Raw genomic sequence first — 15,693 nt, forward strand, 5'->3', positions numbered from 1 at the left:
GACCCGCCTTGAGATGTATCTTATCCGCAGTGCCCATGGTACAGTGTAGGCTGTGACCATACATAATACTCCATAGATGGGATACATTATACACTTCTTAAAGGGAACTTGTTCCTAAGAATAGGCAGAATAAACCTTACTTACCCCCTAGTGAGCTTAAATCTGCCTCCTCCCACCAGTAAAATCTAAACTTTTTCTATCTATGTTCATCCTTCCCACGGAGTGTGGCTCCACCCACCACCGCTTGACTCCGCCCATCACAGGGTGTGTGAAACGGTGCGAAAATTTGTAACTTCCCGCACAGTGTTCAATGCTAAATTCTGGTAAGGACAGGAAGAAGACTTCCTTTGTGCTCAGATTTGAAGAGACACTGAACTGTCACTCAAAAGATGGAGGCGGAGTTTACTTGCAGCCTGGGAAAAAACTTGACTCTTCTCTTCAGAAGTTGACTCATGTCTGCTCATTTGCATATCAGAGAAATGGCTGTGGGTACAGAGCCTCAGTGGCAGATAATTTTAGGTGATATGGGGAGGACTATAACAGCAGCTATCACTGGTGTGATGGGGTACAATTATGGTGACAGTTCATTTTTAAATTGTGACAAAATGCAGCAGTGATTGTGCAGGAATGGACGGCTATCAGTCAGGATTGGGTCCAGAAGATGATTGAGAGCTGCCAGGGAGAATTGCAGAGGTCCTGAAGAAGAAGCGGCAACACTGCAAATACTGACTCGCTGCAGTAACTCATTCTCACTGCCAATAAAAGCTTTTGTTACTCATAATATGATTGCACTTGTATTTCTGTATGTGATAAAAACATCTGACAAACCAGAGGGAAACAGATCATGTGACAATATAAGATTTGTGTCATTCTCAAAACTTACGGCCATGACTGTAGATCAGTGGTCCCCAAACTACGGCCCGCGGGCCACATGCGGCCCGCGGACCGTTTTTATCCGGCCCCATGGAGCGCCAGCGGCTCCTGCTGAGGCCCCCGGCAAGTCGCGGCAGTCAGGCAGGAGCCTCTGTCCGTCCGGACAGGAAGCTCCTGCCCGTCACTGAATAGTGCTCGACGCGGCCGATACGGCCGCTCGAGCACTATTATTACAGGTGGAGCGATGTGGCCGGAAGACGACCCCGGCGCACATCGCTCCGTGAACCTGAGTGTGCGGCCGCGCGATGACGTCATCACGCGGCCGCGCACCCCTTCCCGGCCGACAGCAGCCCGAAGATAGAAGACTCGGGAGCCGCTGCCAGAGGTGAGTATAGGATTTTTTTTTTTAAACCAGCAGCAAATATATTTTGGCGGCCGGGGGGCCCGGATATAAAAAAAGAATTAATTATGGGGGCCTTAAATATAGTATAGGGCAGTATAGGGAATAATTAATAATGGAGGAGCAGTATAGGGAATAATTAATGATGGAGGGGCAGTATAGGGAATAATTAATGATGGAGGGGCAGTATAGGGAACAATTAATGATGGAGGGGCAGTATAGGGAATAATTAATGGTGGAGGGGCAGTATAGGGAATAATTAATGATGGTGGGGCAGTATAAGGAATAATTAATGATGGAGGGGCAGTATAGGGAATAATTCATGATGAAGGGGCAGTATAGGGAATAATTAATGATGGAGGGGCAGTATAGGGAATAATTAATGATGGAGGGGCAGTATAGGGAACAATTAATGATGGAGGGGCAGTATAGGGAACAATTAATGATGGAGGGGCAGTATAGGGAACAATTAATGATGGAGGGGCAGTATAGGGAACAATTAATGATGGAGGGGCAGTATAGGGAATAATTAATGATGAAGGGGCAGTATAGGGAATAATTAATGATGGAGGGGCAGTATAGGGAATAATTAATGATGGAGGGGCAGTATAGGGAATAATTAATGATGGAGGGGCAGTATAGGGAACAATTAATGATGGAGGGGCAGTATAGGGAACAATTAATGATGGAGGGGCAGTATAGGGAATAATTAATGATGGAGGGGCAGTATAGGGAACAATTAATGATGGAGGGGCAGTATAGGGAATAATTAATGATGGAGGGGCAGTATAGGGAATAATTAATGATGGAGGGGCAGTATAGGGAATAATTAATGATGGAGGGGCAGTATAGGGAACAATTAAGGATGGAGGGGCAGTATAGGGAACAATTAATGATGGAGGGGCAGTATAGGGAATAATTAATGATGGAGGGGCAGTATAGGGAACAATTAATGATGGAGGGGCAGTATAGGGAACAATTAATGATGGAGGGGCAGTATAGGGAATAATTAATGATGGAGGGGCAGTATAGGGAACAATTAAGGATGGAGGGGCAGTATAGGGAATAATTAAGGAAGGAGGGGCAGTATAGGGAATAATTAATGATGGAGGGGCAGTATAGGGAATAATTAATGATGGAGGGGCAGTATAGGGAACAATTAAGGATGGAGGGGCAGTATAGGGAACAATTAATGATGGAGGGGCAGTATAGGGAATAATTAATGATGGAGGGGCAGTATAGGGAACAATTAAGGATGGAGGGGCAGTATAGGGAATAATTAAGGAAGGAGGGGCAGTATAGGGAATAATTAATGATGGAGGGGCAGTATAGGGAATAATTAATGATGGAGGGGCAGTATAGGGAATAATTAATGATGGAGGGGCAGTATAGGGAATAATTAATGATGGAGGGGCAGTATGAGAAATAATTGATGGAGGGGCAGTATAGGGAATAATTAATGATGGAGGGGCAGTATAGGAAATAATAAGTGGTGGGGGGAAGCATAGGAAATAATTAATGATGAAGGAGCAGTATAGGATATGTGCAGTGTACAGAGGAATTTCTTATTTTTTTTTTATTTTTTAACTTTAGTCCGGCCCTTCAACGGTCTGAGAGGGACCGTGAATGGCCCTCTATGTAAAAAGTTTGGGGACCCCTGCTGTAGATCATACAACCAGCACCCACAGCACCCACAAGCACCAACTACGTTCAGGATTAGCAATTTATGTCATAAATTTTCATCAATTTGGCACCACTTACTAAAATGGTGCCTCTTGGATGGTAAATCCCATGAAAAACAGGGTCTGGAATTTATATGCAGGATCGAGCAGGATTGCGTCAAATACAATTTTACATTGAATTTCGAAAAAAATCGAAAAAAATTCCGCCTTGAACGACTTGTTTCTGGCTGAAGTAAGTGAAACCAGTGTCTGCGAGCACAATGTAAGGAAACCGAGTGTTCCAAGTCTAATCCCTTGTTAACATTCTCCAGTAAACTGCACAGACGCCTCGGAGCTTCCGCTGCCTTTCCTGTAGAGCACAACAACAGAACCGGCCTATGTGACTCGGATCACAGAGCCAGCAGCTCCTCTGCTATTAATAATTGGGAGACAATGAATTTCTAGGCGTTTTATCCTACGAAGCTCAATTATTTATGTTGACCGTTAATCTGATCAAAGTGTTAGAATAAGCGAATCTTGCGATTTCCCTAATATGAGTTTCTAGTAAATGTCTGTCATCTACATGAAATAACAAACCGGATCACGACACATTGGACCGTCCCTCTGTCGTTGCTACTGAAAATGTCAAAATAAATTGCAGGTAGGTGTAGCCGCCCCCTGTTTTTCAAAGGGGTGTGTCCTTACACAGCGAAAATGATTGGACAGTGTTAAAACATAATTGTACACACCCCCAAGGATGGCACTGCATAAAGTACATGACAATATGTATCCAAATTGTATTATTATTATAGGAAATCTACCATCAAAATCCATCATAACAAACCAGGGACATTACTCATAGATCCAGGCAACGTGACTGTGGGAATCTTCTTATATTTGTTATCCATGGCCTCCTTCCTTCGAAAATCAACTTTAACCAATCATGCTAATGAGCCTGAAGGGCTCCAGGGGTGTTACCAGTGCCCCACCATGCTGCAGCTTCCCATGCTGTTACACTGTACAGGAGCACTTCCTCTCTCCCACTGTGTGCTGAAACTTCCTCTGCTGCAGTTACATTACACCAGGCGGAAGAAAGGGGAAGTACTGAGTGAGCAGGGCAGACAGTGTAACAATCTGTGAAGCTACAGCATTGAGGTGCTTATGGTAATACACCCAGAGCCCCTGAGGATCATTAGCATAATTGCAACAAGTTTATTTTAGAAGGAAGGAGGCCATGGATAACAAATATAAGATGGTCACTGCAGTTACGGTGCCTGGGAGTGGTCCTGATTTATCATGATGGATTTTGGATGATAGATTTCCTCTAACTATTTGTAGGGGGTTAAATAAGTCTGTGAAGACCCGTCTTATGTTCTGATTATTATAGCAACTTCATACTATATACCTAGTGTAAAGATGGTTTCCTCATCATTATAGACAGAATTCTTTACTGTAAGAGCAGGTGCAGTACAAGAGACACCAGACAAGTTTGAAATGTAAAAAATATCACATATTATCGGCACCAGATTCTGTGGATGGGACGTTGATCCAGAGATGTATTCTGAATGTCATTTTTGGGGTCATGAAGTCATTTTTTGGCCCACTGTGGGCTAATCAGCATCAAACTTGCAGGATTTTTCGGCAGTCCTGGACCCTTGAAAGAGGGGCCCTGGTGCACCAAAATATGCTGTGACCACAAGACTTTCTAAATAAAGTAAACTGGGACACATCTGTTATATTTTGCTGTATTATGGCTGATTGGCTTTCTATGGAGAGAGGATGGGTGAGGAGCACTCACTCCCCTCCCTCCTCCAACTGGTCATGAGCTACATCCAGGTTATGGCCCGGGTAACACACGGCTGTGAACAAGAAGCCTAAGAGCGCTTTCTTTTTTGTCTCCCGTCTTTTTAGACTTCTTATGGATCAACATTCCACGTTTCGAAATCAGACTTATTGGCCTTGTGTTTTAATTCCACCTTGTCTACTATATTATTATGAGACATCGGGGGTCATTTACTAAGGGACCGAATCGCTTTTTTTTCGTCGGGTTTCCCAAATTTTTCCGATTTGCACTGAATTTCCCCGGGTTTTTGGCGCACGTGATTGGATTGTGGAGCTTTGGTGCCGCCATGCATGCAATGGAAATCGGGGGGCCGTGGCCGTCGGAGAACCCGACGGATTCGGAAAAATCGCTGTATTTTTTTTTTTAAAAAGTGTCGCTTGACACGCACTTACCTGCACCAAGAAATAGAAGGGGGACTCCGGTGAACTCCAGCGGACCTCGGCGCAACAGTGACACCTAGTGGATATCGGCGAACGAACCTTAGTGAATCCCGGCCGGACCCAAATCAGCGTCGGAGAACGCACCGCTGGATTGCGACTGGACCGGGTAAGTAAATCTGCCCCATAAAGTATCTCTATTTTCTTACAACCCCCTATACATCATGCACTTAACTTATTTTCACATTACTTTTAATACCTATCCGAACATACATTAATACCGTAAATCGTAATACCGTATATAGTAAACTATATTTTAAATAAACAGAAGTCTGTAACATAATATATACAATGGTTTACTTAAAGCAACAATTATAACTAGTTTCGTCCAATTATTACATTTATTTACTCAGATTTGAGGTTTTTCTCACTCGGTAAATAAGAATTAAGAGCTTAAAAATAAAATTGACCTTATATTTCCCAGATAAGGAGAAATTTCACAAGCCTGGAGATGACATTGTGTTTTGGCTTACAACCAAACCCCAGGAGTCCTAAATATTCAATGGCTTTAAATCCTGAAATAATCCTCCTGTTTACATGCTCCGTGCATCATTACTGTGTTATTCTGTCCACACCTTTCTTCTCTCTTCTATCAGTTGTTACGACGCCGTGAGAATATCTGACATTTACGAACAACGGAACCTTTACCCTGAATTTAAATAACATATTTTTAAACTCAATAGCTCCTCGGGGGCGTAGATATCACACAGGCCAATAGCGGGCCACTATTTAGACCCCGCCTCTTCCAGGTTCCTTGTGTGCTTTTGTCTTCTCAGACATTGCACACACTGTTATTAGTTACAACCTTGGAAGACAAGGGAATGGAAACTCAAGTGAAGAGAGTTTGACTTAAGGTCCTCCAATCCATAGGACTGAGATGTACGTGCAAATATCAAATGGAGAGGCCAAAAAAGAGAAATAAGCCTAGACTCTGTAGTATGTAGTTTTTGCTAACCTAAAGGTTGTCAGTGAGTGCTTATACATTCTGACAGCTACAGTGAATGGGAGGTAATAGGAAAGAAAGTGATCACTAAGAACACTGTATAGTGCATAGATAACTTGCCTTATTTAAGCCCCAAATAATTATATGTCATTTAATTACTTAGTCTAAACTGAGATGACTTTACTGACTCAGTCCCAGTCTACACAGCAGAGCAGAAAAGTGAGCTTCAATGAACACTTAACATCAGACTACTGTGCATGACAAATAAGTAATTCTAAGTCATTTAATTCCTCTACTGAGATGTCTCTTTTGACTCTATCCCAGTCTATACAGCAAAGCTGAAAAGTGATCTACAAAAGCAATAAACCCTCAGACTACTGTGTATAACCCAGGGGTACAACTAGGCTACTTCCTAAAATTTAATTCCTTGATCTTTAATAAGATGGCTCACTGATTCTGCCCCAGCCTACACAGCATAGCTGAAAAGTGAGCGTCAATGAACAGGTAACATCAGACTACTGTGTATAACTCAGTAGTAGTACAAATGAGTTATTCTATGTCATTTAATTGCTTGTCCTCTACTGAGATGCCTCTTTTGACTCTACCCCAGTCTACACAGCAAAGCTGAATAGTGAGCTACAAAAGCCATAAACCGTCAGACTACTGTGTATGAACCTTTAATTCCTCGCTATTTAATGAGATGGTTCACTGAATCTACCCCAGTCTACACAGCAAAGCTGAAAAGTGATTTTCAAAGAACAGGGAATGACAGATTATTGTGTTTGTCCCAGGGATCAGTATGGATATCACATCCCAAGGGTAAACCTACCACTGTAATGTGAGACTTACAAATAATTGCATTTAAAGGGTTTTCATTTTAAAAGGATACACTATTTTTACCTTAGGTTGAGACCCACAAGACCCCTGTACTCCTGAAAATGAGGGGGCTGCAATCCTTTTCATTTGAATAGAGCCAGACTGCAGTCACCTGCACGGAGGGCTCTAGGAAGAAAATCAGTGAGGGGCACACAACATTAAATCAGTACAGAGACCACTTCATTTTCAGGATATGTGGGGTCCTAGGGGTCTTCTAGTGATAGGCCACCACATTTTTGGATTCACAAGATAACAAGGAGCAGGTGTAATATCTATCCATTAGTCTAAGCTCTGAGGCTGGTTTCCCACAGGACTTAGTGGTAGGGGATTATCCATCGTGAGTTTACCGGCTGCTACTCTGCTACAAGGGGAAGGAACGGCAAAGAACCTGACACTTAACCAAATCCCATCCAAGAACCTGAAACTCGAATTTACCTACTGTATAGTGGATATCGACTGGAAGCATGTCAAAATATTGCGCATGTTATCATTACGAATTTCATGGTAAATGGTGAACTCATTTCCCTGATGGATAATCATCAGCAGACCCATCCTGTGAGAACCCAGAGCGGGTCTGATTCACGACTTGGATTCAATATTTCCAGGAACAGAAATGAATTTGCTAAATTTATTATTCCTGAATAAATCAAGTGATGCACAAATCCCGGACCGATTTATGATGCTTCTAAGTCTCACTCAATCCTTCTATTTGATGTGGGATGGAATAAGCAGATGCTGATTTTGACCCATGAACCCAGTGTTCAACATGACATTAAAAAAAAAAGAGAGAAATTGGAAAGTTTTGGGAAGTGGTGAAAATTGAAGCTAATTTTCATATACTTTGATGATGACAATGTTCAGTCCTGCCTTCCCCAACTTCTATTATGACTTTGACACTGCAGGTAATGGAGTAAGTCTAAGACATCAAGGAAAAAAGGAGGAAATCCGGCTCAAAAGTGAACTCCAATCCATGTAGATAAAATCGAAGAAACTTTATTGAAGATTAAGCAGTTAACATCATAAAAGGGTTGGCATGGACAGCAAAAAAAGTCTCTTAGTGCCTACGCGTTTCGGATAAACTCTATATCCTTATTCATGTGACTACATCTGATGTCAGTATATGAAGTTAGCCATTACAACTTTCGCTAGCCATGAACAAGGATATAGCGTTTATCCGAAACGCGTAGGCACTACTATTTGCTATCCATGCCAACCCTTTTATGATGTTAACTGCTTAATCTTCAATAAAGTTTCTTCAATTTTATCTACATGGATTGGAGTTCACTTTTGAGCCAGATTTCCTCCTTTTTTCCTTGATTGAAGTGCCTCCTGTGAAGCAGGCAATATCCGAGCTTGAGTTTACCTCCCCATCAATCCACTGTGTCCCAGGTGAGCTGGCAGAACTGTTTAGTTTTTAAGTGTAAGACATAGTGCAGGCTCTTATTACGGAGTGTGGCACATTAAATGACATAACCGGTGCCCCCCTTTTTATGATTGTCTTGAGTCTATGCATTATAAATCTCAGTGTTGAGAAATATGGAAGGATTTATGATTTACTTAAACTGCTAAAGATCAAAATGTCTTTTGGAGCCTATTGACTTAAGGGTTGAGTGACTAATGTGACAGCTGAAACCCTAGAGCTTTGACCTGAGTCGTGTGTCAATCACAAATAATGTATACAATAAAGATATTAGCTCCATCTTTCAAGTTACACTACTGAGAGGGGTACATGGTGTCTAGTGGTATGACTTTAATTTTCTACAGGGATGTAGAAAAAAAAAGGGTTACTATGCCCTTGCATAGTAGGCAGGGCCGGCGCCAGCACTGGGCAAATGCCGGGGCCCAGAGCTGCTGGGGGAACGTACATAAGGCTGTACATAGGGAATCCATGGAGTTGAGGGGGAATGTATCTAATAAATCCATATGGCGTGAGGGGGCTTATATAAAGTACCCATGAGGGGTTGATTAGTATGATAAACTAGGGGGAACAGGATACAGTTCTAGTTTCAGAATTTTGAGCACCACATGAGTTTACTGCAAAGGGGCCCACAGAGGCTCTGTCACCCAGGGGCCTACTGAAACCTGGAGCCAACCCTAATAGTAGGGCCATCTTTTTTGAAAAGTTGGATGCGTTGACCAAAAAACAAAGACAGTTCTTGGTCTTTAAGTCATGGCGACTACTATAACAGGAGCTTATTCATACCATTTACTGAGTTTCCAGCTTGGCAAGGGCACAGCAAGCTGTAAAGCGTCAAGTAGATAACAGAGATCGACTTTGTAGAATTTTCCCGTTTCATACAATCCTCCAGCGCTGTGCTTCATACTTCATACAACTGCACAGAACACAAACATTATGTTCCTTTCCCACAAGAAGTGTAATTTATCCCAGGCTCCATTCTCCAACCAGTGCCACTATGACCTGCATGTGAACTCCCAGAGGGTGCCTGCTCTCTATTAGTCAATTTCAGTTTTTGGGAAAAAAAATTAAATCAAAAAAATTGTAATGCAAGACTTACGGCTTTCAAAATGCTGACTGCTTCCTTACTCAGCCACACAGGGTAGAGGACATCATCGTGAAGGATGGATTCAAAGAGGTCATCTTCATTATCGGCCTCAAATGGTGGTTGACCAGCCATCATCTCATACATCAAGACACCCAGCGCCCACCAATCCACCGAGGGCCCATACTCTAATTCCTGTAATATCTGGAACAAGAACATTGATATGATGCTGTCAGTTGTACTGGACCTATCTACAGTACATAGGGGGGACTTCAGAAGAGGTGGAGGAATAGATGTCTAATGGTGACCGTTGTGTTCTCCTCATAGAGGTAATGGTCCTACTGGTTGGGGCTAAAATTGGTAAAAAAAAAACTCCATAAGCTAAATATTTTTAGAGCTCCAATATATTTTATCTCAGAAATGGACTAATGATCATCCCGACAACTTCTACTCCTTCTACTCCCACAAGCCGAGTACACACTAGACGTGTATGTCTATTCAGTGGAACATGACCATGAGAACAAAGGATGGGAATACTAGAATTCAACATGTCCAATCCTTCTTTACCCATTATCATGATGGGAGTTGGCACCAGGATGGTTGATGATGATGATAGGTCAAAGAGGTCATCTTCACCGTCAGCCTCAAAGCTGGTTGACCTGTCATCATCGCATACATCAAGGCACCCAGCACCCACCAGTCCATTGAGGGACCATACCTTAATTCCTGTAATATTTGGAAAGAGAACATTGACATTACACTGTAAATTGTATTGGACCTACCTACTGTACATAGGTTGACCTATGGTTTAATTGGTGGTTGACCTGACCAATGGGATTTAGTTGACTTTACTCATGGACACATTTATAGCTGAATTCAACTATGTCCTCAGGTCACCTCCACTACCTTATGTATATGGAGAACTTCCCGTGTTCAGTACCTACCTCTGGAGCGATGTAGTCTGGTGTACCACAGAAGGTTGTTGTAGTTACGCCGTTCAAAATTCCCTCTTTACACATCCCAAAGTCGGCCAATTTACAGTGGCCCTCTGCGTCCAAGAGGATATTGTCCAGTTTAAGATCCCTGCAGACAGAATAGGTAACAATGGGTGATTCACACAAAGTCAAAAATTTGATATCCTTTGTTTAGCGAATAAAAAAACAAACATTATTTATTACCATCACAAATTACTGGAACTGACACACAGCATTTGCCTCAAATATTTCATTTCACCGTAACTTCGAGTTGGCAAAGTTTTGACCTTTTTTGAAAAAACAAACAAAACTACCATTTCCCATAAAAATAGAGATTTTGGAGCATCTTTAATTAGAACTTCATTCCCATTCTACTCCTGGATTTGAATAAATAAATCTACAGCCGGGCACTGCACAATACAAGATTCAAATAAGTGGTGAAGTATTATATTATTATCTCAAGTACAGGCGGTCCCCTACTTAAGGACACCCGACTTACAGACAACCCATAGTTACAGACGGACCCCTCTGCCCACTGTGACCTCTGGTGAAGCTCTCTGGATGCTTTAAAATAGTCCCAGATTGCAATAATCAGCTTAAAATTGTCTGCAATGAAGCTTTATTGATAATTCTTGGTCCTATTACAGCAAAAAATATTTGAAACTCCAATTGTCACTGGGGCAAAAAAAAAAAATTGTCGGGAACTACAATGATAAAATATACAGTTTCGACTTACATACAAATTCAACTTAAGAACAAACCTACAGTCCCTATCTTGTATGTAACCCGGGGACTGCCTGTATTTACTAAATGCCTTTAAAGGGAATGTGTCCTGCGAAAGCAACAAGTTTTTAAGAAAGGTTTGTGAATTTTTTTTTCATTTTCCATTTTTAATATTTACAAAAAAAAAATTAAAATCCTACAGGCATCCATGCTTAAAGAAAATCAATCCACTTCATTTTTCTGGGAATCTCTTCTTAGCAGTGTTATCATCATAAATGACTTAACATTTAGATAACAGACTAGACAACATCACAGCTTATCTCCTCCCCCTCCCTGTACAATGGCCTCTATATAGATAACACTGACCCATCATTACATCACTACTGACAATAGATGATGTCACAGCTTATCTCCTCCCTCTCCCTGTACAATGACCTCTATATAGATAACACTGACCCATCATTACATCACTACTGACAATAGATGATGTCACAGCTTATCTCCTCCCCCTCCCTGTACAATGGCCTCTATATAGATAACACTGACCCATCATTACATCACTACTGACAATAGATGATGTCACAGCTTATCTCCTCCCCCTCCCTGTACAATGGCCTCTATATAGATAACACTGACCCATCATTACATCACTACTGACAATATATGATGTCACAGCTTATCTCCTCCCCCTCCCTGTACAATGGCCTCTATATAGATAACACTGACCAATCATTACATCACTACTGACAATAGATGATGTCACAGCTTATCCCCTCCCCCTCCCTGTACAATGACCTCTATATAGATAACACTGACCAATCATTACATCACTACTGACAATAGATAATGTCACAGCTTATCTCCTCCCCCTCCCTGTACAATGACCTCTATATAGATAACACTGACCCATCATTACATCACTACTGACAATAGATGATGTCACAGCTTATCTCCTCCTCCCTGTACAATGACCTCTATATAGATAACACTGACCAATCATTACATCACTACTGACAATAGATGATGCCACAGCTTATCTCCTCCTCCTCCCTGTACAATAACCTCTATATAGATAACACGGACCCATCATTACATCACTACTGACAATAGATGATGTCACAGCTTATCTCCTCCTCCTCCCTGTACAATGACCTCTATATAGATAACACTGACCCATCATTACATCACTACTGACAATAGATGATGTCACAGCTGATCTCCTCCTCCTCCCTGTACAATGACCTCTATATAGATAACACTGACCCCTCATTACATCATTACTGACAATAGATGATGTCACAGCTTATCTCCTCCCCCCTCCCTGTACAATGACCTCTATATAGATAACACTGACCCATCATTACATCACTACTGACAATAGATAATGTCACAGCTTATCTCCTCCCCCTCCCTGTACAATGACCTCTATATAGATAACACTGACCCCTCATTACATCACTACTGACAATAGATGATGTCACAGCTTATCTCCTCCTCCCTGTACAATGACCTCTATATATAGATAACACTGACCTATCATTACATCACTACTGACAATAGATGATGTCACAGCTTATCTCCTCCCCCTTCCTGTACAATGACCTCTATATAGATAACACTGACCCCTCATTACATCATTACTGACAATAGATGATGTCACAGCTTATCTCCTCCCCCCTCCCTGTACAATGACCTCTATATAGATAACACTGACCCATCATTACATCACTACTGACAATAGATGATGTCACAGCTTATCTCCTCCCCCTCCCTGTACAATGACCTCTATATAGATAACACTGACCCCTCATTACATCACTACTGACAATAGATGATGTCACAGCTTATCTCCTCCTCCCTGTACAATGACCTCTATATATAGATAACACTGACCTATCATTACATCACTACTGCCAATAGATGATGTCACAGCTTATCTCCTCCCCCTCCCTGTACAATGACCTCTATATAGATAACACTGACCCATCATTACATCACTACTGCCAATAGATGATGTCACAGCTTATCTCCTCCCCCTCCCTGTACAATGACCTCTATATAGATAACACTGACCCATCATTACATCACTAATGACAAAAGATGATGTCACAGCTTATCTCCTCCCTCTCCCTGTACAATGACCTCTATATAGATAACACTGACCCATCATTACATCACTACTGACAATAGATGATGTCACAGCTTATCTCCTCCTCCCCCCTGTACAATGACCTCTATATAGATAACACTGACCCATCATTACATCATTACTGACAATAGATGATGTCACAGCTTATCTCCTCCCCCTCCCTGTACAATGACCTCTATATAGATAACACTGACCCATCATTACATCACTACTGACAATAGATGTCACAGCTTATCTCCTCCTCCCCCCTGTACAATGACCTCTATATAGATAACACTGACCCATCATTACATCACTACTGACAATAGATGATGTCACAGCTTATCCCCTCCCCCTCCCTGTACAATGTCCTCTATATAGATAACACTGACCCATCATTACATCACTACTGACAATAGATGATGTCACAGCTTATCTACTCCCCCTCCCTGTACAATGACCTCTACATAGATAATACTGACCCATCATTACATCACTACTGACAATAGATGATGTCACAGCTTATCCCCTCCCCCTCCCTGTACAATGTCCTCTATATAGATAACACTGACCCCTCATTACATCATTACTGACAATAGATGATGTCACAGCTTATCTACTCCCCCTCCCTGTACAATGACCTCTATATAGATAATACTGACCCATCATTACATCACTACTGACAATAGATGATGTCACAGCTTATCTCCTCCCCCTCCCTGTACAATGACCTCTATATAGATAACACTGACCCATCATTACATCACTACTGACAATAGATGATGTCACAGCTTATCTCCTTCTCCCTGTACAATGACCTCTATATAGATAACACTGACCGATCATTACATCACTACTGACAATAGATGAGGTCGCAGCTTATTTCCTCCTCCTCCCTGTACAATGACCTCTTTATAGATAACACTGACCCCTCATTACATCATTACTGACAATAGATGATGTCACAGCTTATCTCCTCCCCCCTCCCTGTACAATGACCTCTATATAGATAACACTGACCCATCATTACATCACTACTGACAATAGATGATGTCACAGCTAATCTCCTCCTCCTTCCTATACAATGTCCTCTATATAGATAACACTGACCCATCATTACATCACTACTGACAATAGATGATGTCACAGCTTATCTCCTCCCCTCCCTGTACAATGACCTCTATATAGATAACACTGACCCATCATTACATCACTACTGACAATAGATGATGTCACAGCTTATCCCTCCCCCTCCCTATACAATGTCCTCTATATGGATAACGCTGACCCATCATTACATCACTACTGACAATAGATGATGTCACAGCTTATCTCCGCCTCCTCCCTGTACAATGACCTCTATATAGATAACACTGACCCATCATTACATCACTACTGACAATAGATGATGTCACAGCTTATCTCCTCCCCCTCCCTGTACAATGACCTCTATATAGATAACACTGACCCATCATTACATCACTACTGACAATAGATGATGTCACAGCTTATCTCCTCCCCCTCCCTGTACAATGACCTCTATATAGATAACACTGACCAATCATTACATCACTACTGACAATAGATGATGTCACAGCTTATCTCCTCCTCCCTGTACAATGACCTCTATATAGATAACACTGACCCATCATTACATCACTACTGACAATAGATGATGTCACAGCTTATCTCCTCCTCCCTGTACAATGACCTCTATATAGATAACACTGACCCATCATTACATCACTGCTGACAATAGATGATGTCACAGCTTATCTCCTCCTCCCTGTACAATGACCTCTATATAGATAACACTGACCCCTTGATGAACAATTTCTCTAATTGTTTTAACCAACATAAAATAAGATGCTAAATACTATAACCCAGTGTTTAATCCTCTGTGGTCCCCTTTATCTTGGCAAGGCAGACATTGGCAAAAGCTTTGACCTTTTGTGCCTGAGCAAATGCAGAAATGATGAGACGGGACACATTGGCTTTTCTGTGTGATGGAGCTCAAAGCAGCATCTTTGACAGAGCCGAGTCTTACAGTACGAGGAGACGGATGAATGGGACACCTGCCGGCACAGTTCATTTCCTACCACGAGACTTGTCGATGTGCTGAAATACACACAAACCCAGCACGAGACACTACCATATCAGACATCTCTTATCCCGGATTCTATCAGATATGGAACAAACTAACACAATAAAAACTATACAATCACTTTTCCCACTTTTAGATAGGTTGTCATCTAGATTTTCTAAACCCACTTTACTCCATCAGGGAGCAGGATGAGGGAGAGAAGCTGAGCTCCACATGTATCATGATATGTA

The 15,693-nt window shown here is 41.8% G+C and overlaps 1 protein-coding gene across 1 annotated transcript in view; it reads right to left on the bottom strand.

Moving 5' to 3' along the window:
* The window catches only part of PRKCE (protein kinase C epsilon), a 279,710-nt gene that overhangs the window by 21,894 nt on the left and 242,123 nt on the right, over window positions 1-15,693 (bottom strand). The window contains exons 12-13 of the mRNA XM_072140293.1: window positions 10,479-10,617; window positions 9,550-9,738 (exon numbers count right to left, since the gene is read on the bottom strand). Of these exons, the coding sequence (XP_071996394.1) occupies window positions 9,550-9,738; window positions 10,479-10,617 (328 nt within the window). The remainder of the gene's footprint in view (window positions 1-9,549; window positions 9,739-10,478; window positions 10,618-15,693) is intronic.

Source organism: Engystomops pustulosus, chromosome 3 (assembly GCF_040894005.1).
Source record: "Engystomops pustulosus chromosome 3, aEngPut4.maternal, whole genome shotgun sequence".
NCBI lineage: Eukaryota > Metazoa > Chordata > Amphibia > Anura > Leptodactylidae > Engystomops > Engystomops pustulosus.